The sequence below is a fragment of the Engraulis encrasicolus genome, chromosome 7 (assembly GCF_034702125.1).
Source record: "Engraulis encrasicolus isolate BLACKSEA-1 chromosome 7, IST_EnEncr_1.0, whole genome shotgun sequence".
NCBI classification, from domain to species: Eukaryota; Metazoa; Chordata; class Actinopteri; order Clupeiformes; family Engraulidae; genus Engraulis; species Engraulis encrasicolus.
The window spans coordinates 10,461,570-10,489,089 of record NC_085863.1 but is presented as its reverse complement, the minus strand read 5'-3'; the positions used below and the strand labels follow the sequence as shown (position 1 = coordinate 10,489,089).

Genomic DNA, 27,520 nt, shown 5'->3' with positions numbered 1-27,520 from the left:
ACAGCAATTGAACTGGAGAGAGAGAGAGAGAGAGAGAGAGAGAGAGAGAGAGAGAGAGAGAGAGAGAGGGAATTGAGTGAGGGGGAGTGAGTGTGAGACCAGGCGGAGAGTGTGATGCCTGTGCGTGTGTGTGTGTGTGTGTGTGTGTGTGTGTGTGTGTGTGTGTGTGTGTGTGTGTGTGTGTGTGTGTGTGTGACAGAAAGCAAAGGCAAGGCCAAATGCCTCAGAGAACAGGCCACAGAAGGCGATGAGATTGTGAATAATTGAAGGAACCAATCCAGTTGCCGCTATGGCTGACTTCATTCACACAGATAGAAATGGACACAAACTTGGATAAAACATTAATGAAAAAAACCAACAACAACATTTTCTCTTCCGAATCCGTCAGTCCATGTCCAGGATTGATTGAGATCAGACATGGTATCTGATCAGGTGTAGGACAACAGGGTGGATTTACTGTTTACTAGGAGATGGTCAAAGTCATGTGTTGATGGATTCAAGAATTCAATTATGTAGCGTTTCTATCCTCAATACCATAGTGCCACTACAGGCTAGAACTCTGTACATAGACCCACTCACAGTCTGATGCACCTTTGTTTGCCTTTCCTTGTAGATGGTTAAAATAATGTACTGATGGATTCAAGAGTATAGTTATACCCTACTTCTGTCCTGCGCAGTGGTGTAGTCTACTTTTTATGGTGGGTATACTGTATATTTGAGCATTTTTTGAAGCGGGTATACTGTATATATTTGTGCTATTCAAAACAATGGATCAATCAATTTTAAGTGGGTATACTGAAATCCCTGAAATTTAGAAGTGGGTATACTCCGTATACCCGCGTTCTACGTAGACTACACCACTGGTCCTGCGTACTATAGTGGCAGTCTGTAGGCTAGCACCCAATACTGTATCTGATGCATACATGTATTCTCAAGTCTGATGCAGCCTAGTGCTAAACCTTCTCTCCACCTTTTCCTCCATCCAATGTTGGATGAAACCTCTCATTTCACAAATAGAGCTAACCTAGTTCTGCTGCTCCCTCGCAGAGGAAGAGAAGCACATGTGACACTAATGACCTGCTTTGCTGATCCTTTAAACCCCTAGACAGGATTATACCCTGCCTGCTATCAAACCATGTCCTGTGTGCGCGTGTGTGTGTGTGTGTGTGTGTGTGTGTGTGTGTGTGTGTGCGTGTGTGTGTGTGTGAGCGTGAGCAGTCCAGTCCACATATTATTCATTGATGCAAATTCGCTGAGAGCTATGACCCAGTAAGACCAACTTAAGAAGAGTATTTTTCCTCGAGGTGTAGTACACGTACGCTACTCTGATTTCTTGAACGTTCAAATCAAAGTCGATCTATTTATAGAAAAGTCTCACAGAGGAATTCCCAGCTTCAAAATGGAAGAATATTTCTCTATCTGGTCCGTGTTGTGTAATTCAGCAGTGTTTTTTTTGTTTTGTTTTCGGGATGTTGCATAACTGTCTAGACATGTAAAAATAGTGTTTTTGTTCTTTGAGGTATTTCAGTAAAGTGTGTGACTGTGTGTGTGTGTGTGCGTGTGTGTGCGTGTGTGTGTGTGTGTGTGTGTGCGTGTGTGTGTGTGTGTGTGTGTGTGATATAAACAGTGATGTTCATCTGTGAGGACCACAGTTTGGTCCAGATGCGGTGTCCAAGAGTGAGTCAGAGAGCTTAGGGCATCAGACATTACTGAGTCAACAGAGTAGTCACTGGGTCTGCTGCACCGGCTGCAGAGACTACAGGGGGGTCAGTACTAGAACTCATTAAGCCCAATGACACCCAGCCCAGGGCTCACACAACACTCCAGAAAACAAAAATGTCACCTACATGTAACACACTAATAAACATCTAGCCATCTCTCGCTCTCCCTCTAAGGGGTCATCCCTATGTGCCCCGGGTCCTATGTTCCCCGCAACCGGGGAACTTAGGACCCTTTTTTCAAAAAAGGGTTCTATGTTCCTCAGTGCTTCCAAGTAGACTGCTTCCACATGGCAAAGCGCAGGTTGTTGTTGCACCTGTGACAGGTTAAGTTTAGGGACAGTTTTGGTCAGGGCACAAATTTACAACTCAGAAACATTGCATTACTGACAGGTTAGATTGTTTTTGGAAGGGCACAATTTGAAAACTTGAAAACATTTTAGAACCCTTTTTTAGAGAAAAGGCCCAAAGTTCCCCAGTCCCATACAAAGACCAGGGAACATAGGACGTGGGGAATATAGTACGCTCCCCCCTCCAACATACAGCACATGCACACATTGTCTCCCATCCATAGTCAGACAAGGGGACAATAGGGAGTCTCTGAAGTTGTGTCCCTGTCTTTCACACAGACCCAGACAGGACAAACACATTGTATCTATGCGCACACACACACACACACACACACACACAGATGGGAGACATCTGTTTCTGTCGTACACACAAACACACTGTTGCCAAGTCATCTTGCACACAATATGCATACTCACTCTTACACACTCTGCACCCTCTCTCTTGTTTGGTTCCAGACAGTGTAGCTATATTCTTCTTTCAGCCCCTGTGGCATTTTTTTAAAAAATATGCAAAGAATGCTCTACTGCTCTCAATTACAAAAATATGCACTAACCCAACATCACAGCATGCACCTTTTTTTATCACATTACCCTAGAATCAAGAGCGGGATTGGCCAGGACTCCCTGGAAGAAGAGGTTTCATACCTCAATGGGACAGTCCTGGATAAATAAAGGTCAAATAAAATAAAATAAAATAAAAAGAGCGGGTTTATGTTTCGTGTCTCACCTTGCTCACCGCATTAACAAAGAGCTTCTTGGAGAGGCTCATGCCCACTGCGCCGCTCTGACTGGTGATGGGCGACTTCACAAACACAAAGTCGCTCACGCTGGACAGCGTGGAGTAACAGGGCCCTATGGCGCGCTTATGGTGGCCCTCCGCGCCTGAGTCCCCCACCACCTCTATGTACCTCAGGGGACCGTCCATGTTGATCTGCAGCTGGAGGTCTCGCTCCCTGTGTTTGTGCAGAGCGTGCTTGGAGGTGAAGAAGGAGTAGCCGAGGCAGGATAGCTGGCCGCGACGTTGGTACCAGCGAGCCATCAGAAGGGTAAAGGTCAGGAATGAGACGACGGACACACAGGACAGGGACAGAATGAGGTAGAGGGTGGCATCCGCCCCGTACGCATGCTTTCTCGAACTGGTGCTACTGCTGCTGCTGCTGCTGCTACGCCGTTGAGAGAAGACATCGGTGACCTTCTCTACCAGGGTCACATTCACCGGTACACTGGTGGAGATGGCCGGCTTGCCGTTATCCTGCACCGTCACGGTGAAGCTGAGCACCAGGCCGCCAGCGCCGCCGGCGTCCTCCTGGGTCAGCTTACGAGCCACGCGCAGCTCCCCGGTGTGGGCCCCGACGTGGAAGTAGTCGGCATCCTGCCCACCGAGGCTGTAGAAGAGCCAGGCGTTGTGCCCGCTGTCCCCGTCCACGCAGATGAGCCGCTGGACCAGGTGACCCACGCCTGAGGTGCGCGCCAACGTCAGCTGAAGGACGCCGTCGCTGGGCAGCGCCGGGTAGAGGACGGCGGGCGCGTGGTCGTTCTGGTCCAGTACGAAGACGTGCACGGTGGTGTTGGAGGTGCGTGGCGGGTTGCCGTAGTCGCGGACCTGCACCTGGATCTGGAAGGCGTTCATCTGCTCGTGGTCGAGGGGCCGCAGCACGTGGATGTGGCCCTGCTGGGCGCTGATGTAGACGTAAGAGGACACGGGAGAACCGTGGATCTCCGTGTCCAGGATGGAGAAAGACAGGCTGCCGTTCTCCCCCACGTCTGGGTCGGTCGCTGAGACGGTGACGAGAGGGGTGTTGGGGGCATTATTCTCGGCTATCTCCACCGTGTAGGAGGCCTGCGTAAACTGAGGGGCATTATCATTAACATCTGAAAGGCTCAGCACAAAGGACTCCTTTTGGGAGCGGGGTGGCAAGCCACCGTCTGTGGCCGTCACAGTGATGGTGTATTCAGCCACTGTTTCCCTGTCCAGCGGGCCATCTGTCATGAGGGTATAGTGTTCCTCAAATGGTGGGCTGAGCTTGAAAGGCAGGCCTGGGGGAATGTGAACGCTGACTTCCCCATTTTTACCCCAGTCCTCGTCTTTAACTGTGATTACAGCAATCACGGTACCCGACTCCACATCCTCTTTGAATACATTGGAAAGAGAATTTATGACTATTGTCGGCGTATTGTCATTTACGTCCATAATTTCAACTTTAACGTTGCATGAGCCCTCCATGGCAGGTGTTCCGCGGTCCCTCGCTATTATGGTGATGTCATAGACGTGTTCTTCCTCGCGATCCAGCTCGCCTTTCACGTGAAGTTCACCTGTTGCGGAATCCACGCTGAAAAGTTTCAAGACGTCATCTGGAGTGTACTTATCAAAGACATAAGAAACCTCTGCGTTCAGACCGTGATCAGAATCAGATGCGTTGATTTTCGTGACTAAAGTGCCGGGAGTGGAATTTTCCAACACGCTCACTCTTTTGACGGGATGATCAAACACGGGCGCATTATCATTAACATCCAGCACGCTCATATGAATGAGAGTGGTACCCGATTTGGCTGGGGTGCCACCATCAACCGCAGAAAGAACCAAAGTAAAAGTGTCTTGCTTTTCTCTGTCAAGAGGTTTGTCTAGTATAAGAACGGGGTACTTACTCCCATCACTTTTAGTTTGAACATTCAGAACGAAATTATCATTTGGGCTAAGATCGTATATTCGCACCATGTTGAGGCCGACGTCCAAGTCCTCAGCACTTTCAAGCCGAAATCTTGTACCCGGAGCGGCTGCTTCGGAAACCTCCAATGTGGTGTTTACAGATTGAAACTGAGGAATGTTGTCATTCACGTCTATAACATCCACTACCACGCGATGCATTTCCACTGGATCTTGTAATATAACTTTGAAGCGCAGAGAACACGTCAAACGGCTCCCACAAATACTTTCCCTGTCAATTGTTTGGTTAACATGTAACACTCCGTTGGCAGCATTGACCTGAAAGAATCTGGAGTTCGATTCGGCAACAACACGCGGATTTCTTCGCTGGAAAGTTTTAATGTGCATATCCAAATCCTTTGATACATTTCCAACAAACGTTCCAGGGCCCAATTCCTCGAACACGGAGTAAGAAAAATCCGCTGCTCGTGCTGTCAAGAAGAGAATGGGAAAGAAAAAAAGAATCCTCCGACTGCTCGAAGTCCATTTATGCCACAGGTTTCTCGCCATCTCTTAAGTCCTCAATAATGCACTTTTACGATAAAACTATACTTCATGACACTTGATTGTCTACAGACTATTCTTAAATATTAAATAATCGCTAAAAGCAGCGTGTGCCTGTGCACTTAGCTTATATCATCTCATAATAACAAAGGCAACTGTGATACTAATGGCTGGCTTGCTGCAGCCTCTATGAGTTGGTGTAAGTTTTCCTGGACTGAAAAAGCTAAACAACTGCGGGTGAAGAGAGTGGTGGGGTTGGGGGCACCGCACTGAACAATGGGCAGGCGCTCCCATTGGAGGATCGAGTTGAACTTCTTTGAATAGAGAAGAAAGAGGAGAATACTAATTGTGCGCTCTTTTGAAGCCGTAACATCTGCTCCCTGCGCACACTCCCGCACACACGCGCGCACAAACACAAAACACACACACGTGCTTAAAGAAAGAGAGAGAGGGAGAGAGAGAGAGAGAGAGAGAGAGAGAGAGAGATAGAGAGAGACAGAGAGAGAATGGGAGGAAGTATTTCACCAAGTTTCCTATTGTCTCACCTGCTGGCACTCAAAAGTCCACGCGCTGTCTGGCAATGACGCGTCCAGCCCACGCAGCGTGTCCTTGAAATCCAGTGTGCTACTAGGCTTGACCATTGTTAAGTCACTGAACTCCGACATTGGAGACAGGTAGGAGCCAAACGACTGACTCTGTGACATCATGTCTCCCCCCAGAACCTCCACATACTTAATAGGCCCGTCAGTGTTGAGCTGGATCTGTAGGTTTCTGTTGGGATTCTTATAGCCATCAGAATCTCTTCTGATGCAGCAACCAGTGTTGCCACGACTGTCTCTTGCGCATTTGATTACAAGAATAAAAAATGTCAGCAGTGACAAAACTGACACTGATGCTAGAGATAGAATCAAGTAAAATGTAATTTTACTGTTTTTCTTGTCTTTTTCTGAGGCTTTCTGTCTGAAATCAGAGACGGGTTCGTGCAGTCCGTCCTCTATGAGTATGTCCACTGTGACTGTGGTGGACTGCACTGGCTCTCCATTGTCCTTGATCTCTATGAGCAGTCTCTGAGAGGCGTCATCCTGCTCTGAAACAGAGCGTTTAGTCCTCACCTCTCCAGTGTAAAGATTGACAGCGAACAGAGACGAGTCTGTAGCTTCCGCCAGTCTATAGGAAATCCAGGCGTTGTGGCCCGAGTCTGCGTCCACAGCTGTTACCTTGGTAACGAGGTGCCCCATTTTAGCAGAGCGGGGCATCCTCTGGTGAGACACAGAGCCCATGCTCGCAGAGGGGTAGATGACAAAGGGGACATTGTCGTTCTGGTCCCGAATAAAGACATGGACTGTGGCGTTACTGGTAAGAGGTGGGGAACCCTGGTCTTTAGCCTGTACTAAGATCTGGAACACCTTTGTTTTCTCGTAATCAAACGCGTTCATGCTAAATATACTACCATTATCCGAATTCATGTAGACATAGGATGCGACCGGGACATCCTGAACTTTGGATTCTAATACAGAGTAGGTTATCTTTGCGTTCTCCCCAATGTCTGCGTCAGACGCAGAAACAGAATAAATGATGGAGCCGGGTGTGTTGTTCTCAAATACATAAACGTTATACTCGGGCTGAGAAAACTTGGGTGCATTATCATTCACATCCAGTATTCTCACTGGTATAACTCGATGGCTAGAGAGGGGAGGTGAACCCAAGTCCGAGGCAGATATCTCTATATTGTATTCAGCATATTTCTCTCGGTCCAAAGGCCCACTAGTCACCAATGCGTAATTATTGGAAAACGATGGCTTCAGTGTAAAGGGCAATTTGGGCTGAATATTCACCCTGACTTTTCCGTTGTCGCCTGTGTCCGGGTCCCGCACTCTAATCAGTGCCACAACAGTCCCGTTTGGCACGTCTTCCCTTACCGGGCTCGGCTGTGAGGTGAGGACAATCTCCGGGGGGTTGTCATTCACGTCAGCCACGTCTATCTGAACGGTGGTTTCACCCTCCATTTCTGGAATTCCTTTGTCTCTGGCAGTGACAGTTATTCTAAAGGTTGGGGTGGTCTCATAGTCAATCACCCCATTTAGTGATATTTGACCAGTTTGGGATTCTATTTGAAATACAGAACGCACGGAGTCAGAGGTGTGTTCACCAAACGAATATGTAATTTCACTGTTAGAACCTTCGTCTAAATCGGTTGCTTCTACTTTCAGAACGGACGTGCCTAATGAACTGTTTTCTCTAACAGTAGCCTTGTACAATGCGCTATCAAAGACTGGGTTGTTATCATTGTTGTCGAGGACTGTTATTACGATTTGTGATGTTCCAGAATTGGCAGGATTGCCTCCATCTAAGGCAGTGAGTAATAAATGATGGACTGCTTGCTTTTCACGGTCTAATAATTTATCTAGGACTAGCTCAGGGACTTTTCTTCCATCTCCTAGGTCTTTAACATTTAATTTAAAATGGTCGTTTTTGCTCAACGTGTATGATTTTAATGAATTAGTTCCCACATCAGGATCCTGTGCACTCTCCAATGAAAAGCGCACGCCGGGAGCAGTTGATTCCGCTATTTTCAATGCGTGCTCCTTTGACTGAAAACTGGGAGAATTGTCATTAATATCCTGAATTTCGACTTCAACCCTGTAAAGCTGAAGAGGGTTCTCAATTATAACCTCTAATGGTATCATACAGCTATTGCTGTGACTACACAGTTCCTCTCTGTCGATTCTATCGCTTACCACCAAATCCCCCTTTCCTAAATCCACGGAGAAATGCCCATCCTCTGAAGCTACTCGCAGTTTACGCTCAGAAATTTCACTTAGGTCCAAACCAAGGTCCTTTGCAATCCGCCCAACAACAGATCCCACGCTCAGCTCCTCCGGTATTGTGTAGCGAGTCTGGGCTGTTGCAGTCGTCCACAGGAGAAATAAATAGAGCCAGAACAGCTCCAGCCGTATTCCAGTACTGAAAGAAAGGCGTGCCATCCTCGATGTATTCCATCAACACATTATTCCCAGTAAAAATATGATAAAATATTCCATCCCACTGTTTCACGACTGAAAACGTGGAAGACAAATACTGTATTGGCAGCGTAAAAACACACCGATATCCATTTTGATTCCCTGAAAGAGGAGCGACTCTCTTTCTCTCCACATTCTAATCATTGCTTAGGAATACACGGCTGGAGGTGGGGGAGGGAGTAGATCTCTTTGTACAGTCTAGCACGCCATTGGTTCATTTGGAGCCACTGTATAAACCAATAGGAAATAAGATGTCTCTTAAAGAAACAGTGGCAATACACTACAGTACCTTTCAACTCTCTTCTAGAATCATTTAGCTTGCTCTGTTGTGAATATTACACCATAAATCAACTATGTAGTTTTGTGCACAAAACCCGTAAAAGTGCCTAAAGCGCACAAGGAGAAATTTGCCTTTTAAATGCTTTTCTTGCTTTTTTAGGAGTCGTACTCACAACATGATTAATACCCACAGTCACACAAAACATCACCGTTGAAAAAACCCACCAATGGGCACAGTAGCGCTTAGAAACAGACACATGGACACATCGCTGTCCGTGGTGCTGAAAGGAGCTGAAATGAATTGAAAGGACGGTCGACTGCCTGAACAAAAGCCGAGGCTTGTCTGAACACATTCGCGCTGAATATATGCATTGTGATCTCACAAACTAGTATTTAAAAGGTGGGGTTGCAGGTTATCCACCATTCTATTATAATTTGATTATGATGTCACGGTGGGGACTCCCCCTGAGGTCTACTATGTTCCATATCGTCTCCCCACCGTGACCTCATAATCAAGGTAGAATGGTGGCTTTAAATTGGTGCTGCGCACAATTAATTAAACATTTTGTAATTATGACGCACAAATGCACGCACACACATTCGGTTCCAGTCTCACCTGCTGGCACTCGAACGTCCACGCGCTGTCTGGCAATGACGCATCAAGTCCACGTAATGTATCCTTAAAGTCAAGCGTACTGCTGGGCTTGACCATTGTTAAGTCACTGAACTCCGACATTGGAGACAGATAGGAGCCAAACGACTGACTCTGAGACATCATGTCTCCCCCCAGAACCTCCACATACTTAATAGGCCCGTCAGTGTTGAGCTGGATCTGTAGGTTTCTGTTGGGATTCTTATACCCATCAGAGTCTCTTCTAATGCAACAACTTTCGCCCCCTCTGCTACTTCTAGCGCATTTAATTAGTAAAATAAAGAAAGTCAACAGGGACAACATAGAAACTAAAGCTAGAGAAATTATCAAATAGAAAGTGACTCTACTGTTTTTCTTGTCTTTTTCTGAGGCTTTGTGTCTGAAATCAGAGACTGGTTCGTGCAGTCCGTCCTCTATGAGTATGTCCACTGTGACTGTGGTGGACTGCACTGGCTCTCCATTGTCCTTGATCTCTATGAGCAGTCTCTGAGAGGCGTCATCCTGCTCTGAAACAGAGCGTTTAGTCCTCACCTCTCCAGTGTAAAGATTGACAGCGAACAGAGACGAGTCTGTAGCTTCCGCCAGTCTATAGGAAATCCAGGCGTTGTGGCCCGAGTCTGCGTCCACAGCTGTTACCTTGGTAACGAGGTGCCCCATTTTAGCAGAGCGGGGCATCCTCTGGTGAGACACAGAGCCCATGCTCGGGGAGGGGTAAATGACAACAGGGACATTGTCGTTTTGATCTAAAATAAAAACGTGCACCGTGGTATTGCTGCTCAAAGACGGAGTTCCCTGGTCTCTCGCCTGAACAATAATTTGGAACAGTTTGATTTTCTCATAGTCAAATGAATTCATACTGTAGATAGTACCATTGTCAGCATTTACGTAAAAATAAGATGACACGGGAGCGTCTTGAAATTTGGAATCTAGAAGAGAGTAGACTACCATGCCGTTTTTGTCTTGGTCACCATCAAGGGCTTTCACAGAAAACAATGACGATCCTGCTGGGTTGTTTTCCTTAACGTACACGTCATAATAACGCTGCGAGAATACTGGCGAGTTGTCATTTACATCGAGGATTTTGACAGGAATATATTTGCTGGTTTTCAGAGCAGGGACGCCATTGTCACTGGCTATTATTTCTACATTGTATTCCGGATTCACCTCTCGGTCTAATAGAGCGTCTGTTATTAAGGAGTAATGGTTATCAAACGAGGCTTTTACCTTAAATGGATAACCGGGTGACACTCTCAGATCCACTTTGCCATTGTCACCAGAATCGAGGTCTTTAACGTTTATCAGGGCGACAACAGTACCGACAGGGGAGTCCTCGCTCACTGGCCTTGGTGCTGAAGTTAATATCACCTCAGGCGCGTTGTCATTCTCGTCCAGAATATCAATCTGCACCGATGCAGAACCCTCCAGTGCAGGGCTGCCTTTGTCTTTAGCGCTCACATCGAAGGTGACTGATTTACTTGCCTCGTGATCAATGTTGCCAATTACAGTTATATCTCCCGTGTCAGCATTTATACTAAATGATTTTTTCACCAATTCAGGGGTGCGTGACCCGAATAAGTACTGTATCTCTCCACTTACACCTTCATCTTTGTCTGATGCTCGTAGAGTTAAGATGCTATGACCGACTTTAGCACTCTCTCGCACAGATCCTTTATATGAGGATTGGTCAAATTTCGGTTTATTGTCATTAACATCTTGCACTATGACTCGTATCACTGAGGTCCCGGATTTTACTGGGTTCCCCCCGTCAAAAGCTGTCAGAATTAAATTATGAACTGACTGGTTTTCTCTGTCTAATAGTTTTTGCAAAACCAACTCCGGAACCTTTCTATCATGTTCATGTTTTACTTCCAACAGGAAATATTCGTTTTTGTTTAATGAATAAGACCGTATGCTATTGCTGCCGACGTCAGGGTCTTCAGCACTCTCCAAAGAGAAACGCGACTGGAGGCTGATTGACTCGGGTATGTGTAATACAATCTCTTTTGTGAGGAAATGCGGTGCGTTATCATTAATGTCTTGGATATCTACCTGCACACGGTGCAATTCTAACGGGTTTTCAATGATAACTTGCAAGGGCAATACACAATTAACGTGTTTTTCACACAAAGACTCTCTGTCTATTCTGTTGTTCACAACCAGCTCACCCTTCGCCAAATCCACATCAAATTGATGTTTCCCGGTCTCTGAGGCAATTCGTAATTGCCGATGCGCAATATCACTGACTGCTATTCCCAGGTCCTTGGCGATATTTCCCACCACAGAACCCTCCTTCAGTTCCTCTGGGATGGTGTAGCGGATCTGCGCGTTGACAGCGTTCCACCAAACAACGAAATGAAAAATCCATGTCGCCCGCAATCTCCAGACACGGTTATTCCTGCAGTAGTTCATTTCCACGAAAATATAATGGCTCTCCTCATGTATGTCCAAAATAAATTAAACATCAGTCGAGTTTATATCCTGCTCAAGAAGGCACATTAGATAAAATCGGCCAAGACATTTTCCAAAAACCAGCGACATGTTCTATCCGTGTGCGCACAAGCCCCTCTCCAACAACACTAACCAGTGAGAGGTTTACATCACCGGTGGGGGAGGGAGTAGATCTCTTTGTACAGTCTCATCAGCTATTGGTCGAGGCTCATTGCAGTCCCACACCAATAGGAGGCAAGCAACCTCTTAAAGAGAAAGCACACTGGCATCATCCAAGGACTTCTGTGCCACTCTCTGTATGTGGAGAGACATAGGTGAAGCTGCCATATTTCTCCTCGTAAATCATTAAGCATACAGACTGACATGAATTCTGGATCTCAGAGTGGGAAACCATATGCAACTATGAAAACAAAATAATACTCAAAGCGATGAGGCTACTGAACGAAGACACACTCATGAGAATGTTCCATCAGCTCACTTTGTCCTATAATAAAAGTCAAGCGTGTAAACAATGCAGCACAATGTCTGGGTCAATTAATATCTGATTATTAAACCTATCTCAAGTGGTGTAGTAAGTCACAAAAGAGCAACCTGCTGGTCTTGAAAAAACACAGTCAATACCTTGGTGATCACTCTGTGCAGGGAAAGTGTGTGTGTGTGTGTGTGTGTGTGTGTGTGTGTGTGTGTGTGTGTGTCAGGGCTTGACACTGGCACCTGCCAACCGGCCAAATGCTGGTAAAACTTGGCTGTGGCTGGTTACAATTTCAGTGTCACTAGCCAATTTGGCAGGTAGCTTATTCTATGGTATGACATATCGGAATAGCCTGCAGTATAGGCTACTGCACGTTGCCCCTTCTGTATTAATTATTTGTAGAAGCGCAAGAGAAAGCTCAGTTACTCAGTTTCTATTTGTATGATTTATTTCCATGTAGAAAGCTGTGAACTAATTTCCTTGCTTTAACACCTCATCATCTGAGGTTCGATGTACTATTTCATGATTTAAAAAAAAGAAACATATCCAATGTATGGCTACTAGAATAGCTGAATGGCTGGTGACTCAAGACAACTACTAGCCACAATGACCAGCAGCAAAAAAGTTACCATCAAGCCCTGGTGTGTGTGTGTGTGTGTGTGTGTGTGTGTGTGTGTGTGTGTGTGTGTGTGTGTGTGTGTGTGTGTGTGTGTGGAGAGAGGGGGACCAGAAGTGGGTCCTTACATTGTTTGTACTGTGTTTGGGGTCGTTTCAAATGTCTTTGTCCTGGGCCCAGCCAAACATGTCAGCAGCCCCCTGTGATATGATTTTCACTGATGCCAGAAATTGATGATGTATTCACACACACTAAAACACAGGCCATCACACACTCACTCACACAAACATAGAGTTGCAGCCACACATGCACACACATGCAGCCAGATATTTTGCTGATCACTTTTACCTTTTGCATGAGTGATATTGCCATTGGCTGTTGCTTGTGACAGTACCACAATGTAGTTATGTCACAGCTAATTAATGTAGTTGGCTTACACACAGCCAATGAGAGCAGACCGACCTTTACAAGGATACACACATAGGCCATGTGCACAGATAGGGCCATGGTGGTGCTAAAGCACCTGCCCCTTTGCCTATTGGACAAAAGAAGGATTTTTTTTTTCACAATGCATTGTGGTCCATGTTGACATGTTGACGGCACAAATGCTTGCTGATCAAAATAATTGGACAATTCCCCAATATAACAATACTATATAGCCTCCACTATATCCTGCTAATAAGGCAGGTGGAAGTTCCACGTGCCCCCACCCCCAACCCCACCTTGAGCACCTGCCACCCAAAATGTCTGCGCACGGCACTGGGCACACACAATGCTATCCTTCTGCAATTCACATTTCACACAATGAAACAGATGGTGCTGTAAATATGGATCCATTACGCCTTAAATGCTGAAAACCACTACACCACATACTGTATGTGCAAGTCTTTGTCGTACTGTCTTGCAGGTGAACCTTAAAAGGCAGAGTGCATTATGATGAGGATGATGAGAGGTTTGTGGTGAGTCTGTGGTGTATGCAGAGCCAACACATGGCTTTAATAAAGTGAGTGTATTTAAGCGTGACATTGTCTGAGTACTTATATCACTGCAAGGTCTTTGGGTGTGGATATGTTTAGTCAGCGAGGAAATGTTGTATTACATATCAGAGGCCACATTACAGAAAAAAACCTTCTGTATTAACAAAACCCCTAAATGTCTTCCTAGATAGGGTGCAAGGATGTTTTTGTAATGAGGCCCCATGCTATTAAATTGAATCACAAGGTTGTCATTTGTAGGGAAAACAAACCTTAACACACAGTTAACGACATTAATTTACTTTACAGTATTGTTCATCTCACCTGCTGGCACTCAAATGTCCATGCGCTGTCAGGCAATGACGCATCAAGTCCGCGTAATGTATCCTTAAAGTCAAGCGTACTGCTGGGCTTGACCATTGTTAAGTCACTGAACTCCGACATTGGAGACAGATAGGAGCCAAACGACTGACTCTGAGACATCATGTCTCCCCCCAGAACCTCCACATACTTAATAGGCCCGTCAGTGTTGAGCTGGATCTGTAGGTTTCTGTTGGGATTCTTATAGCCATCAGAGTCTCGTCTTAAACAGCAGCTAGTGTTGTCCCGACTACTTCTAGCACACCGAATCAATAGTATGAAAAATGTCAGTAGAGACAGAACAGACACTGAGGCTAATGACAGGATCAAATAAAATGTTATTTTACTGTTTTTCTTGTCTTTTTCTGAGGCCTTATGTCTGATATCAGAGACGGGTTCGTGCAGTCCGTCCTCTATGAGTATGTCCACTGTGACTGTGGTGGACTGCACTGGCTCTCCATTGTCCTTGATCTCTATGAGCAGTCTCTGAGAGGCGTCATCCTGCTCTGAAACAGAGCGTTTAGTCCTCACCTCTCCAGTGTAAAGATTGACAGCGAACAGAGACGAGTCTGTAGCTTCTGCCAAACTGTAAGAAACCCATGCATTGTGGCCTGAGTCTGCGTCCACAGCTGTTACCTTGGTAACGAGGTGGCCCGCTTTGGCAGAGCGGGGCATCCTTTGGTGGGACACAGAGCCAGTGGCAGAGGGGTAGATGACAACTGGAACGTTGTCGTTCTGATCGAGAATGAACACATGAACGGTGGCGTTGCTGCTAAGAGATGGAGTACCCTGATCTGTGGCCTGAATAGTGATTTTGAATAATTTTAACTTCTCGTAGTCAAATGAATTCATGCTATAGATTGTTCCGTTTTCTGCGTTGATATAAAAGTAGGACGAGGCTGGAATATCCTGAAATTTGGAGTCAGCAATAGAATATGTCAATTTAGCGTTTTTATCTTGGTCTTTGTCTGAAGCGGTTATAGAGAACAAAGACGACCCTGCGGGGTTATTCTCCTTCAGAAAAACGCTGTATGAGGGTTGGGAGAAAACCGGTGCGTTATCGTTGACATCCAAAACTCCTACTTTAACGTGTTTGCTTGTTTTCAAGGACGGAGTTCCAAAGTCGGATGCAATGATTTCGACATTGTACTCTGGGATTACCTCACGATCCAATAACGCATCAGTTACTAAGGAGTAGTGTTTATCCAGTGACGGTTTTAAAGCAAAGGGCAAACCGGGAGATACGCTCAGCTCCACTTTACCATTGTCCCCAGAATCTAAGTCTTTAACATTTATTAATGCCACAACGGTGCCTTTCGGTGCGTTTTCTTTGACAGGACTAGGCAATGATTTTAAAATGATCTCTGGTGCGTTGTCATTCTCATCAAGAACATCAATTTGCACAGCCGAATTTCCCTCTAGTTCTGGAGTTCCTTTGTCTTTTGCAATAACATCGAACGCGTATGTCTTGGATCCCTCGTAATCTAGAGCTGCTATCACAGATATTTCACCCGTATCTGAATTTATTCCGAATACATGCTTAATAGAATCAGATGTGTGCGTATGGAACGAATACTCTATTTCACCATTTGAACCTTCGTCGAGGTCCGTGGCCTTTAATCTAATGACAACGTGGCCAATCTTTGCGTTTTCATTAACAGTCGTCTTGTATAATGGCGATTCAAATTTGGGCTCATTGTCATTATTGTCCTGTACTGTCACCAACAGTACTGTTGTGCCTGTTTTTGGTGGTGTACCACCATCCAACGCAGTAAGGACAAGTCGGTGTGATGATTTGGTTTCTCTGTCTAAAGCCTTTTCCACAATGAGCTCGGGAATTTTTACTCCATCTTTCAGTGATTTTACATTTAGCCGAAAAAACTCATTTTTGCTCAAAGTATATGAATGCAAGCTATTGCTACCCACGTCAGGGTCACTTGCTTTTTCGAGAAGAAATCTTTTTCCTGGCGTGACAGACTCGTAGATTTTTAGTGCACTTTCTTTCGTGTGAAACTCGGGTGCATTATCATTAATATCTTCAATGTCTATTTCTATACCATGCAACTGTAATGGATTTTCGACCACGACTTGCAAAGGAAGAACACAGCTATCACTTTGCTCGCACAGCTTCTCTCTGTCTATTCTCTCATTCACCACAAGCTCGCCCTTTGTTAGGTCCACAGTGAAATACTGGTTACCAGATTCAGACGTGATTCGTAAGTTGCGATTGATAATGTCAGCCACGTCAAGACCCAAATCCTTCGCAATATTTCCCACAACAGATCCTTCCTTTAACTCCTCTGGAATGGTGTAACGGGTTTGTCCATCCACGTAATTCCACAAGAATAGAAAAGGTAAAATCCATAGCGTCCGCCAACTCCAACCACGAACATGCAAAGAACGCACCATCTCTCTGACGTTAACACTTCTCCACAAAACACATCTTCATCTTGTATCAGATGAGCTAATTATCCCCATACATGGCATATTTCTACGAAAAAAGACCGTTTTCAATAACACAGCATTCGCCTTTCGGTGTGAACGCCATCTCCCAGACCTCACATCTAAGCGTTGTGCCGTCAGTAAAGATGCACAGGGGGGAGGGAATAGATCTCTCCGTACACTCTCACACGCCATTGGCTTAGCTCTCATACGTCTGTTGTCCAATGAATAACACTGCAGCCTTTAAAGACACAGCTTCATTTTTCTAGCGTGCTGTTATGACCAGTATGGGTACATGAAAATATTTCGCTATCGGGGGAAATTGGATAAAATGATCAAACTTTAAGAACTATAAGCCATAAGAGTGACATATGAACAAATATACACAGATAATAGTTAACAATCTTTCTGATTCAGTGCTCTGAGCATATTCTGTGGTACAAAGAAATAATGTATTCACTGACATTCAGCCATTGAGTTTTGCGCCGTGTGTGTCACTGTCCACAACATTGGTGCTGAAACTGACAGCGGAAGCAAAACTACACGCTCCACCCCCACCCCGTCCAGTGTGTGTGTGTGTGTGTGTGTGTGTGTGTGTGTGTGTGTGTGTGTGTGTGTGTGTGTGTGTGTGTGTGAGAGAGAGAGAGAGAGAGAGAGAGAGAGAGAGAGAGAGAGAGAGAGAGAGAGAGAGAGAGAGAGAGAGAGAGAGAGAGAGAGAGAGAGAGAGATAACTGTCCAATGACGATGTTCAGTTTGGAGTAAGGGAATAGCAGATAACTAGCTAAATTAGAGTAGTTTTAAGCAAGGCTCTGTGGTGCATTCTAAGTAGCCTACTCATACATTACCTGCTGGCACTCGAAGGTCCATGCGCTGTCTGGCAATGATGCATCAAGTCCGCGTAATGTATCCTTAAAGTCAAGCGTACTGCTGGGCTTGACCATTGTTAAGTCACTGAACTCCGACATTGGAGACAGATAGGAGCCAAACGACTGACTCTGAGACATCATGTCTCCCCCCAGAACCTCCACATACTTAATAGGCCCGTCAGTGTTGAGCTGGATCTGTAGGTTTCTGTTGGGATTCTTATAGCCATCAGAATCTCTTCTAAAACAGCTTGCATTGCCTCTGCTGTTTCTTGCACATTTAATAAGTAAGATGAAAAACGTTAATAAAGACAATACTGACACCGAAGCTAAAGATAAGATCAAATAGAATGTGATTTTACTGTTTTTCTTGTCTTTTTCTGAGGCTTTGTGTCTGAAATCAGAGACGGGTTCGTGCAGTCCGTCCTCTATGAGTATGTCCACTGTGACTGTGGTGGACTGCACTGGCTCTCCATTGTCCTTGATCTCTATGAGCAGTCTCTGAGAGGCGTCATCCTGCTCTGAAACAGAGCGTTTAGTCCTCACCTCTCCAGTGTAAAGATTGACAGCGAACAGAGACGAGTCTGTAGCTTCCGCCAGTCTATAGGAAATCCAGGCGTTGTGGCCCGAGTCTGCGTCCACAGCTGTTACCTTGGTAACGAGGTGCCCCATTTTAGCAGAGCGGGGCATCCTCTGGTGAGACACAGAGCCCATGCTCGCGGAGGGGTAAATGACAACGGGGACATTATCGTTCTGGTCTGAAATAAACACGTGGACTGTGGCATTGCTGCTCAACGGTGGAGAACCCTGATCTGTAGCTTTTATTGTGATTTGGAATAATTTTAGCTTTTCATAATCAAATGAATTCATGCTATATATGGTCCCGTTTTCTGCATTGATATAAAAGTAAGACGAGGCAGGGATATCCTGGAATTTCGTGTCTGCAATGGAATAGATTAGCTTTGCATTCTTGTCTTGGTCTTTGTCTGTGGCAGTTATGGAGAACACAGATGACCCAGCCGGGTTATTCTCCCTCAGAAACACGTTATATGCAGACTGTGAGAAAACTGGCGGGTTATCATTCACGTCAAGAATTTCTACTTTTATAATTTTACTAGTTTTCATAGCAGGACTTCCTGAATCTGATGCAGTGATTTCGACACTGTACTCAGGAGTATCCTCGCGGTCTAACAGGGCAGCAGTCACTAAAGAATAGTGTTTATCTAAAGAAGGTTTTAATGTGAACGGAGAACCAGGTGACACCACCAGTTCCACTTTGCCATTGTCACCAGAGTCCAAATCTTTCACATTGAGTAGAGCCACGACCGTGCCTATCGGTGCGTTCTCTTCGACTGGGCTTGGTAATGAAGTTAACATTATATCTGGAGCGTTATCATTTTCATCTAAGACATCTATATGGACAGCTGCATTACCCTCCAGTTCCGGCATTCCTTTGTCTTTCGCAATGAGATCGAAAGTGTAAGATTTACTCTCCTCATAGTCTAAAGCTGCTATTACCGAGATTTCACCAGTTTCTGGATCTATTGAAAATGTCTTGGTAATGCTATCCGGAGTGTGTTCATGGAATGAATACCCTATTTCACCATTTAGACCCTCATCCAAGTCAGCTGCTGTCACTCTGATGACAACATGCCCAGGTTTTGCATTTTCCTGCACAGAAGCCTTGTATACTGGCAGCTCAAATCTTGGCTCATTGTCATTGTTATCTTGTACTGTTACCAGCACAAGCGTTGTGCCTGATTTTGCTGGTGTACCACCATCCAAAGCAGTTAGAACAAGGCGGTGTATTGACTTAGTTTCTCTGTCTAAAGGCTTTTCCACTATCAGTTCAGGGATTTTTACGCCACCTTTTAATTCCTTCACATTTAACCGGAAGTATTCATTGTTGCTTAATTTATATGATTTTAAACTATTAGTGCCGACGTCGGGGTCAGTGGCTTTTTCAAGCAGAAATCTTTTACCTGGTGATACAGACTCGTAGATTTTCAGTACACTCTCTTTCGCGTGGAACTCCGGGGCATTGTCATTAATGTCTTGAATGTCTATCTCTATTCCGTGTAACTGTAACGGGTTCTCGACAACAACTCGTAATGGCAACACACACGCAGTGGTTTGTCCACATAGCTTCTCTCTGTCTATTTTCTCATTCACCACCAACTCACCCTTAGCCAAATCCACGGTGAAATATTGCTCACCAGATTCAGAGGCTATCCGTAATTTGCGGCTTGTTATCTCTGATACATCCAGACCAAGATCCTTTGCGATATTCCCTACAACCGATCCCTCTTTTAACTCCTCCGGGATGCTGTAGCGTATTTGGGCTTCGATATTTTCCCACAAGAGCACAAAAGATAGAATCCACAGCTTGCGCCAACTCCTCCCGCAAAAGCGCAAAGACGGCATCATCTCACCGACTCCGAGGAAATCATTCGACGTCCTGACAATGCCTCATCTTCACATCAGACAACCAACAACATCAATTCACATCCACATCGGAACTGATTTTTTTCTTTATACGGGCAACCGGCTTTTCCTGTCGGTGTGTACGCATCCTTTCCTACCACAGCTCTGTGTATTGTGCAGCTCACAAAGCTGAAAGGGGAGGGAGTAGATCTCTCTGTACAGTCACTCATACCATTGGCTCACCTCACACTGTAGTGTGGTCCAATCAGCATTAAGCTATCCCTTAAAGGTGCAGCAGCAAACCTGTCAACTCCTTGCCGTTTTGCACGGGGCACGTGCGCAACGGCTTGTGGGAATATCGCCAATTTTGATTTTTACGCATTTTTACGCACGCAAGTTAAAAAATATTGCCATTATGGCATGCTGTTATTGTGTCATACTGGGCTGATAATTGTGTGTGTGTGTGTGTGTGTGTGTGTGTGTGTGTGTGTGTGTGTGTGTGTGTGTGTGTGTGTGTGTGTGTGTGTGTGTGTGTTTACCAGGAGAACTACACACTGTATGTAGCACATATTTATCCATTAGAGAACCAGAAAAAGGGTGAAAAGAAGAGCAAATTGTGTTGTTATGCCTATTCTGTGGTAACTGGCCAACGAAAACTGCATAACGTTAACATTCATTGGATATATTACACTTTGAGAATTCCATGTAATGTCGACCCATCTCTGTATAGTGTATACTTGAAGTGTGTGTACAGTAGCGAGCAAAGATACACGCTCCACCCCCACCCCGTCCTGTGTGTGTGTGTGTGTGTGTGTGTGTGTGTGAGAGAGAGAGAGAGAGAGAGAGAGAGAGAGAGAGAGAGAGAGAGAGAGAGAGAGAGAGAGAGAGAGAGAGAGAGAGAGAGAGAATGCTGCCAGATATGTTGAAACGGCCTCTGCAAACACTGCAGATGTGGTGTCGCTGTTCGCAACTCTAGTGCTGAAATCACTTGCAGCTTGCATGCCCATGGGCAGCCTACGAATGATGCTACAAAGTAACATCGACCTTGACAGAGATATCTCTCAGAACATCAAAACGGTAAACAGCTACCAATTCATTTAAACAGTGTATCGGTGTACCAGACAATACTGGCTTACCTGTTGACACTCGAAGGTCCACGCGCTGTCTGGCAATGACGCATCAAGTCCGCGTAATGTATCCTTAAAGTCAAGCGTACTGCTGGGCTTGACCATTGTTAAGTCACTGAACTCCGACATTGGAGACAGATAGGAGCCAAACGACTGACTCTGAGACATCATGTCTCCCCCCAGAACCTCCACATACTTAATAGGCCCGTCAGTGTTGAGCTGGATCTGTAGGTTTCTGTTGGGATTCTTATAGCCATCAGAGTCTCTTCTAAAACAGCTTGCATTGCCTCTGCTGTTTCTTGCACATTTAATAAGTAAGATGAAAAACGTTAACAAAGACAACACTGACACCGAAGCTAACGATAAGATCAAATAAAATGTAATTTTACTGTTTTTCTTGTCTTTTTCTGAGGCTTTGTGTCTGAAATCAGAGACGGGTTCGTGCAGTCCGTCCTCTATGAGTATGTCCACTGTGACTGTGGTGGACTGCACTGGCTCTCCATTGTCCTTGATCTCTATGAGCAGTCTCTGAGAGGCGTCATCCTGCTCTGAAACAGAGCGTTTAGTCCTCACCTCTCCAGTGTAAAGATTGACAGCGAACAGAGACGAGTCTGTAGCTTCCGCCAGTCTATAGGAAATCCAGGCGTTGTGGCCCGAGTCTGCGTCCACAGCTGTTACCTTGGTAACGAGGTGCCCCATTTTAGCAGAGCGGGGCATCCTCTGGTGAGACACAGAGCCCATGCTCGCGGAGGGGTAAATGACAACGGGGACATTGTCGTTCTGATCCAGAATAAAAACATTAACAGTAGTGTTGCTACTAAGAGACGGCGAGCCATGGTCGCTGGCTTGAACTACAACTTTGAATAGTTTGATTTTCTCGAAATCAAAAGAATTCATGCTGAAAATTGTGCCGTTTTCGCTATTGATATAGAAATATGACGTCACCGGAATATCCTGAAATTTTGAATCTTTGATGGTGTACGTGAGCATTGCATTTTTATCTTGGTCTTTGTCAAATGCAAGCACAGAGAACAATGATGCTCCAGCTGGGTTGTTTTCTCTGATATAAACGTCATAGGAAGCCTGGGTAAACAGTGGTGGGTTATCATTTATGTCAAGTACTTTTACTTTGATAGTTTTCCTTGTTTTGAGCTGTGGTGACCCAGAGTCAGAGGCTAACAATTCTACACTCAACTCTGGATTCTTTTCTCTGTCCAATAGTGAATTCGTGATTAAAGAATAGTGGTTATCAAAAGAAGAATTCAATTTGAATGGGGATTTTTCTGGTAAACTCAGACTAACCTTTCCATTTGCACTAGAATCTAAATCTTTCACATTAATAAGAGCCACTACCGTTCCAATTGGAGCGTTTTCATTCACCGGACTGGGTAAGGATGTCAGTAAGATCTCTGGTGCGTTATCATTCTCGTCCAGAATGTCTACTTGTACTGACGAGTCACCCTGGAGTTGAGGGCTTCCCTTGTCTTTTGCACTAATATCAAACGTGTAGGATTTCCTTCCCTCATAGTCCAACTTGCCAATCACTGTAATTTTTCCTGTCTCAGCATTAATTTCAAATACGCTTTTCACGTCATCCGAGGTATGAGCATCAAAATAATACTCTATCTCTCCATTCACTCCGTCGTCTAAATCGGTGGCTTTTATGGTCAAGACACTGAAGCCAGATGCTGCGCTTTCTGGCACAGATGCTTTGTACGAGTTCAGTTGAAATTTGGGCTCATTGTCATTCACATCCTCAACAACAACTTGGATCTGGGTGGTTCCAGTTTTCGGTGGACTACCCCCGTCTATTGCAGTCAGCACAAGATTGTGAATAGCTTTCTTTTCTCTGTCCAAAGCCTTGTCTACAATTAATTCCGGTACTTTCCTGCCGTCCTTAGATGTTTTGACGTTTAGCCTAAAACAGTCGTTTTCTGTCAGAGAATATGACTGCAGGGAATTAGTACCGACATCAGGGTCCACTGCGCGCTCTAAGGAGAACCGCCTACCGAGTGTAATAGATTCACTGATTTTCATTATGCTTTCCTTGGTAAGGAATTCTGGAGCATTATCGTTAATGTCTTGAATATTTATTTCAACACGATGTAGCTGCAGAGGATTTTCTATGACGATCTGCAATGGCAAACGACACTCCGCATTTTGTCCACAAAGAGACTCTCTGTCTATCCTGCTATTGACAAGCAGCTCGCCCTTCGCCAAATCCACAATGAAATAAGTGTTACCCGACTCCGACGCTATCCTTAGGTTACGATTAGCAAGATCCCGGACGTCCAAACCCAGGTCCTTGGCAATGTTGCCAACAACAGATCCTTCTTTTAACTCCTCTGGAATAGTATAGCTGATCTGCGCTTTGACGGTACTCCACAAAAGAACCCCCGCCAGTATCCACATCGGCCGCCATAGCCAAGCCCTGAAACACCAGCAATGTAACATTTCTCCGATTTTACGGTCTTGCTTTCCGATAGTCCATTTTATAATCCAAAATCATCGCACAGCGAATCTCGATAGCATTCGGAAAACCCATCGATTTGAGCTCATGGCCATCCTTCGTACTACCGAGCAGTCATTGTCACTGAATGTAGCTCCAACAACGGAGAGGATTGGGTACAAAGCAAAGCAAGGCGAGGGGAGGGAGTAGATCTCTCTATACAGTCCTTCACGCTATTGGCTGAACGCTCGGCCAAGATTTGGCCAATGGATGGAAGACAAGACAGCTCTTAAAGGCACAGCTCGAAGGTTTAGATTCACACGGCTGATATTTGGATATTACACCATTGCCTAAAGCATTAAAGCAACACAATATGCTTTTTCAACCCATGTTACATGATTTTATTCTTGTCAACTCCATACACTTGAACCTTTTTGCTGAAGCAGATGTGTATTTGAACTTCATTCTCTCCCCCACCCCCCCCTCTCTCTCTCTCTCTCTGTGTGTGTGTGTGTGTGTGTGTGTGTGTGTGTGTGTATGTGTATGTGTGTGAGAGAGATGTCACAGATGGTAAAATGCTGAACATATTGTCGCTGTCCAAACATGTAGTGCTGAATCACTTGGAGATAGATAGATAGATAGATAGATAGATAGATAGATAGATAGATAGATAGATAGATAGATAGATAGATAGATAGATAGATAGATAGATAGATAGATAGATAGATAGATAGATAGAATATACATTATTTACAGATGTAGGCCGCCATATTATTTGCTCCCCAAATTGCCAGGCAATATTGAATCCACACAAACCACGTGCGTAAAAAGCTGTCCCCATGCGTAAAACGCGGAGAACACACATTACATCGTAGAACACATTTCCAATTCATTTAAGTTTAGGCTGTCATATGTTTAGGTTGCTCAAGGCACCATTGAAGGGGATACTGTAACAAATACATGAATAAACAAGAGAGTGCATAAGATTATGAGATGCCATACCAAAGCCATATACTAGCCATATACTATTACCACACTCAAGTATCAGTTCAAAAATGCGAATACCCAGCTTCAAATACATTTGCCCCAAATTCATGATCAGCACAAAGTGTATCCAACGCAAAAGTGGTGAACAATTGATCACAACACAGCGTTCTCACCTGTTGGCACTCGAAGGTCCACGCGCTGTCTGGCAACGACGCATCAAGTCCACGTAATGTATCCTTAAAGTCCAGCGTACTGCTGGGCTTGACCATTGTTAAGTCACTGAACTCCGACATTGGAGACAGATAGGAGCCAAAAGACTGACTCTGAGACATCATGTCTCCCCCCAGAACTTCCACATACTTAATAGGCCCGTCAGTGTTGAGCTGGATCTGTAGGTTTCTGTTGGGATTCTTATAGCCATCAGAGTCTCTTCTAAAACAGCTTGCATTGCCTCTGCTGTTTCTTGCGCATTTAATAAGTAGTATGAAAAACGTTAACAAAGACAATACTGACACCGAAGCTAAAGATAAGATTAAATAGAAAGTGATTTTACTGTTTTTCTTGTCTTTTTCTGACGCTTTGTGTCTGAAATCAGAGACGGGTTCGTGCAGTCCGTCCTCTATGAGTATGTCCACTGTGACTGTGGTGGACTGCACTGGCTCTCCATTGTCCTTGATCTCTATGAGCAGTCTCTGAGAGGCGTCATCCTGCTCTGAAACAGAGCGTTTAGTCCTCACCTCTCCAGTGTAAAGATTGACAGCGAACAGAGACGAGTCTGTAGCTTCCGCCAGTCTATAGGAAATCCAGGCGTTGTGGCCCGAGTCTGCGTCCACAGCTGTTACCTTGGTAACGAGGTGCCCCATTTTAGCAGAGCGGGGCATCCTCTGGTGAGACACAGAGCCCATGCTCGCGGAGGGGTAGATGACAACGGGGACATTGTCGTTTTGGTCTAGAATAAAAACATTAACGGTAGTGTTGCTACTAAGAGATGGCGAACCATGGTCGTTGGCTTGAACTACAACTTTGAATAATTTGATTTTCTCAAAATCAAAAGAATTCATGCTGAAAATGGTGCCATTTTCGCTATTGATATAGAAATATGACGTCACTGGAATGTCCTGAAATTTTGAATCTTTGATGGTGTACGTAAGCATTGCATTTTTATCTTGGTCTTTGTCAAATGCAAGTACAGAGAACAATGATGCTCCAGCTGGGTTGTTTTCTTTTATATAAACGTCATAGGAAGCCTGGGTAAACACTGGTGGGTTATCATTTATGTCAAGGACTTTTACTTTGATAGTTTTCCTTGTTTTGAGCTGTGGTGACCCAGAGTCAGAGGCTAGCAATTCTACACTCAGCTCCGGATTCCTTTCCCTGTCCAATAGTGAATTAGTGATTAAAGAATAGTGGTTGTCAAAAGAAGAATTCAACTTAAAAGGAGACTTTTCTGGTAAAATCAGGCTAACTTTTCCATTTGCATTAGAATCTAAATCTTTCACATTAATAAGAGCCACTACTGTTCCAATCGGAGCGTTTTCATTCACTGGACTGGGCAAGGACGTCAGTAAGATTTCCGGTGCGTTATCATTCTCATCCAGAATATCTATATGCACTGAGGAGTCACTCTGGAGCTGAGGGTGTCCTTTGTCTTTTGCACTAACGTCAAACGTGTATGATTTCTTTTCCTCGTAGTCCAATTTGCCAATCACAGTAATTGTGCCTGTCTCAGCATTAATTTCAAACACATTTTTCACAGCATCCGGTGTATGAGCATCAAAATAATACTCTAACTCCCCATTTACTCCCTCGTCTAAATCGGTGGCTTTTAATGTCAGGATGCTGAAGCCAGTCTCTGCACTCTCGGGCACAGACGCCTTATACGAGCTTAGCTCGAATTTCGGATCATTGTCATTCACATCCTCAACAAGAATTTGGATCTGAGTTGTTCCTGTTTTGTGCGGGCTTCCCCCATCTATAGCTGTTAGCACAAGGTTATGTGTAGATTTCTTTTCCCTGTCCAAGGCTTTGTCTACTATCAATTCTGGTACTTTTCTGCCATCTTTTGACGTTTTAACGTTTAGCCTAAAGCAGTCATTTTGTGAAAGAGAATATGACTGCAAGGAATTGCTACCCACATCGGGGTCCTCCGCGCTTTCTACAGAGAATCGTTTACCGAGTGAAATAGCTTCACTGATTTTCATTATGCTTTCCTTGGTAAGGAATTCTGGAGCATTATCGTTAATGTCTTGAATATTTATTTCAACACGATGTAGCTGCAGAGGATTTTCTATGACGACCTGCAATGGCAAACGACACTCCGCATTTTGTCCACAAAGAGTCTCTCTGTCTATTCTGCTATTGACAAGCAGCTCGCCCTTCGCCAAATCCACAATGAAATAAGCGTTACCCGACTCTGACGCTATCCTTAGGTTGCGATTAGCAAGATCCCGGACGTCCAAACCCAGGTCCTTGGCAATGTTGCCAACAACGGATCCTTCTTTTAACTCCTCTGGAATAGTATAGCGGATCTGCGCTTTGACGGTACTCCACAAAAGAACCCCCGCCAGTATCCACATCGGCCGCCATAGCCAAGCCCTGAAACACCAGCAATGTAACATTTCTCCGATTTTACGGTCTTGCTTTCCGATAGTCCATTTTATAATCCAAAATCATCGCACAGCGAATCTCGATAGCATTCGGAAAACCCATCGATTTGAGCTCTTGGCCATCCTTCGTACTACCGAGCAGTCATTGTCACTGAATGTAGCTCCAACAACGGAGAGGATTGGGTACAAAGTAAGGCGAGGGGAGGGAGTAGATCTCTCTATACAGTCCCTCACGCTATTGGCTGAACGCTCAGCCAAGATTTGGCCAATGGATGGAAGACAAGACAGCTCTTAAAGGCACAGCTCGAAGGTTTATACCCACCCAACTGACATGTCATATTACACCATTGCCTAAAGCATCAAAGTAACACAATATGCTTTTTCAACCCATGTTACATGATTTTATTCTTGTCAACTCCATACACTTGAACCTATATTTTGCTGAAGCACATGTGTATTTGAACTTCATTCTCTCTCTCTCTCTCTCTCTCTCTCTCTCTCTCTCTCTCTCTCTCTCTCTCTCTC

At 44.9% G+C, this 27,520-nt stretch overlaps 6 protein-coding genes across 15 annotated transcripts in view; all 6 read right to left on the bottom strand.

Moving 5' to 3' along the window:
• The window catches only part of LOC134452453 (protocadherin beta-16-like), a 239,861-nt gene that overhangs the window by 10,550 nt on the left and 201,791 nt on the right, over positions 1-27,520 (bottom strand). The gene's annotated exons all lie outside the window — the stretch shown is intronic.
• On the bottom strand, positions 5,810-8,260 carry LOC134453269 (protocadherin gamma-C5-like). Its single transcript, XM_063204143.1, has one exon. It carries the CDS (start codon positions 8,258-8,260, stop codon positions 5,810-5,812), a length of 2,451 nt encoding a protein of 816 aa, XP_063060213.1.
• On the bottom strand, positions 14,053-16,506 carry LOC134452456 (protocadherin gamma-C5-like). Its single transcript, XM_063202859.1, has one exon. The coding sequence runs from the start codon at positions 16,504-16,506 to the stop codon at positions 14,053-14,055; it is 2,454 nt and encodes an 817-aa protein (XP_063058929.1).
• LOC134452455 (protocadherin gamma-C5-like) lies at positions 17,370-19,827 on the bottom strand. Its single transcript, XM_063202858.1, has one exon. The coding sequence runs from the start codon at positions 19,824-19,826 to the stop codon at positions 17,370-17,372; it is 2,457 nt and encodes an 818-aa protein (XP_063058928.1). The 5' UTR covers position 19,827.
• LOC134453268 (protocadherin gamma-C5-like) lies at positions 20,924-23,407 on the bottom strand. The gene has a single exon (XM_063204142.1). The coding sequence runs from the start codon at positions 23,405-23,407 to the stop codon at positions 20,924-20,926; it is 2,484 nt and encodes an 827-aa protein (XP_063060212.1).
• On the bottom strand, positions 23,741-27,073 carry LOC134453267 (protocadherin gamma-C5-like). The gene is made up of 2 exons (XM_063204141.1): positions 24,563-27,073; positions 23,741-23,752 (listed from the first exon to the last, which is right to left on the bottom strand). The coding sequence occupies exons 1-2, from the start codon at positions 27,005-27,007 to the stop codon at positions 23,741-23,743; spliced, it is 2,457 nt and encodes an 818-aa protein (XP_063060211.1). The 5' UTR covers positions 27,008-27,073.

What these genes read in the sequence shown, in the direction of transcription:
- LOC134453269 (XM_063204143.1), bottom strand. Translation starts at nt 8,260, where the DNA reads ATGGCACGCCTTTCTTTCAGTACTGGAATACGGCTGGAGCTGTTCTGG.
- LOC134452456 (XM_063202859.1), bottom strand. Translation starts at nt 16,506, where the DNA reads ATGGTGCGTTCTTTGCATGTTCGTGGTTGGAGTTGGCGGACGCTATGG.
- LOC134453267 (XM_063204141.1), bottom strand. Translation starts at nt 27,007, where the DNA reads ATGTTACATTGCTGGTGTTTCAGGGCTTGGCTATGGCGGCCGATGTGG.
- LOC134453268 (XM_063204142.1), bottom strand. Translation starts at nt 23,407, where the DNA reads ATGTTACATTGCTGGTGTTTCAGGGCTTGGCTATGGCGGCCGATGTGG.
- LOC134452455 (XM_063202858.1), bottom strand. Translation starts at nt 19,826, where the DNA reads ATGCCGTCTTTGCGCTTTTGCGGGAGGAGTTGGCGCAAGCTGTGGATT.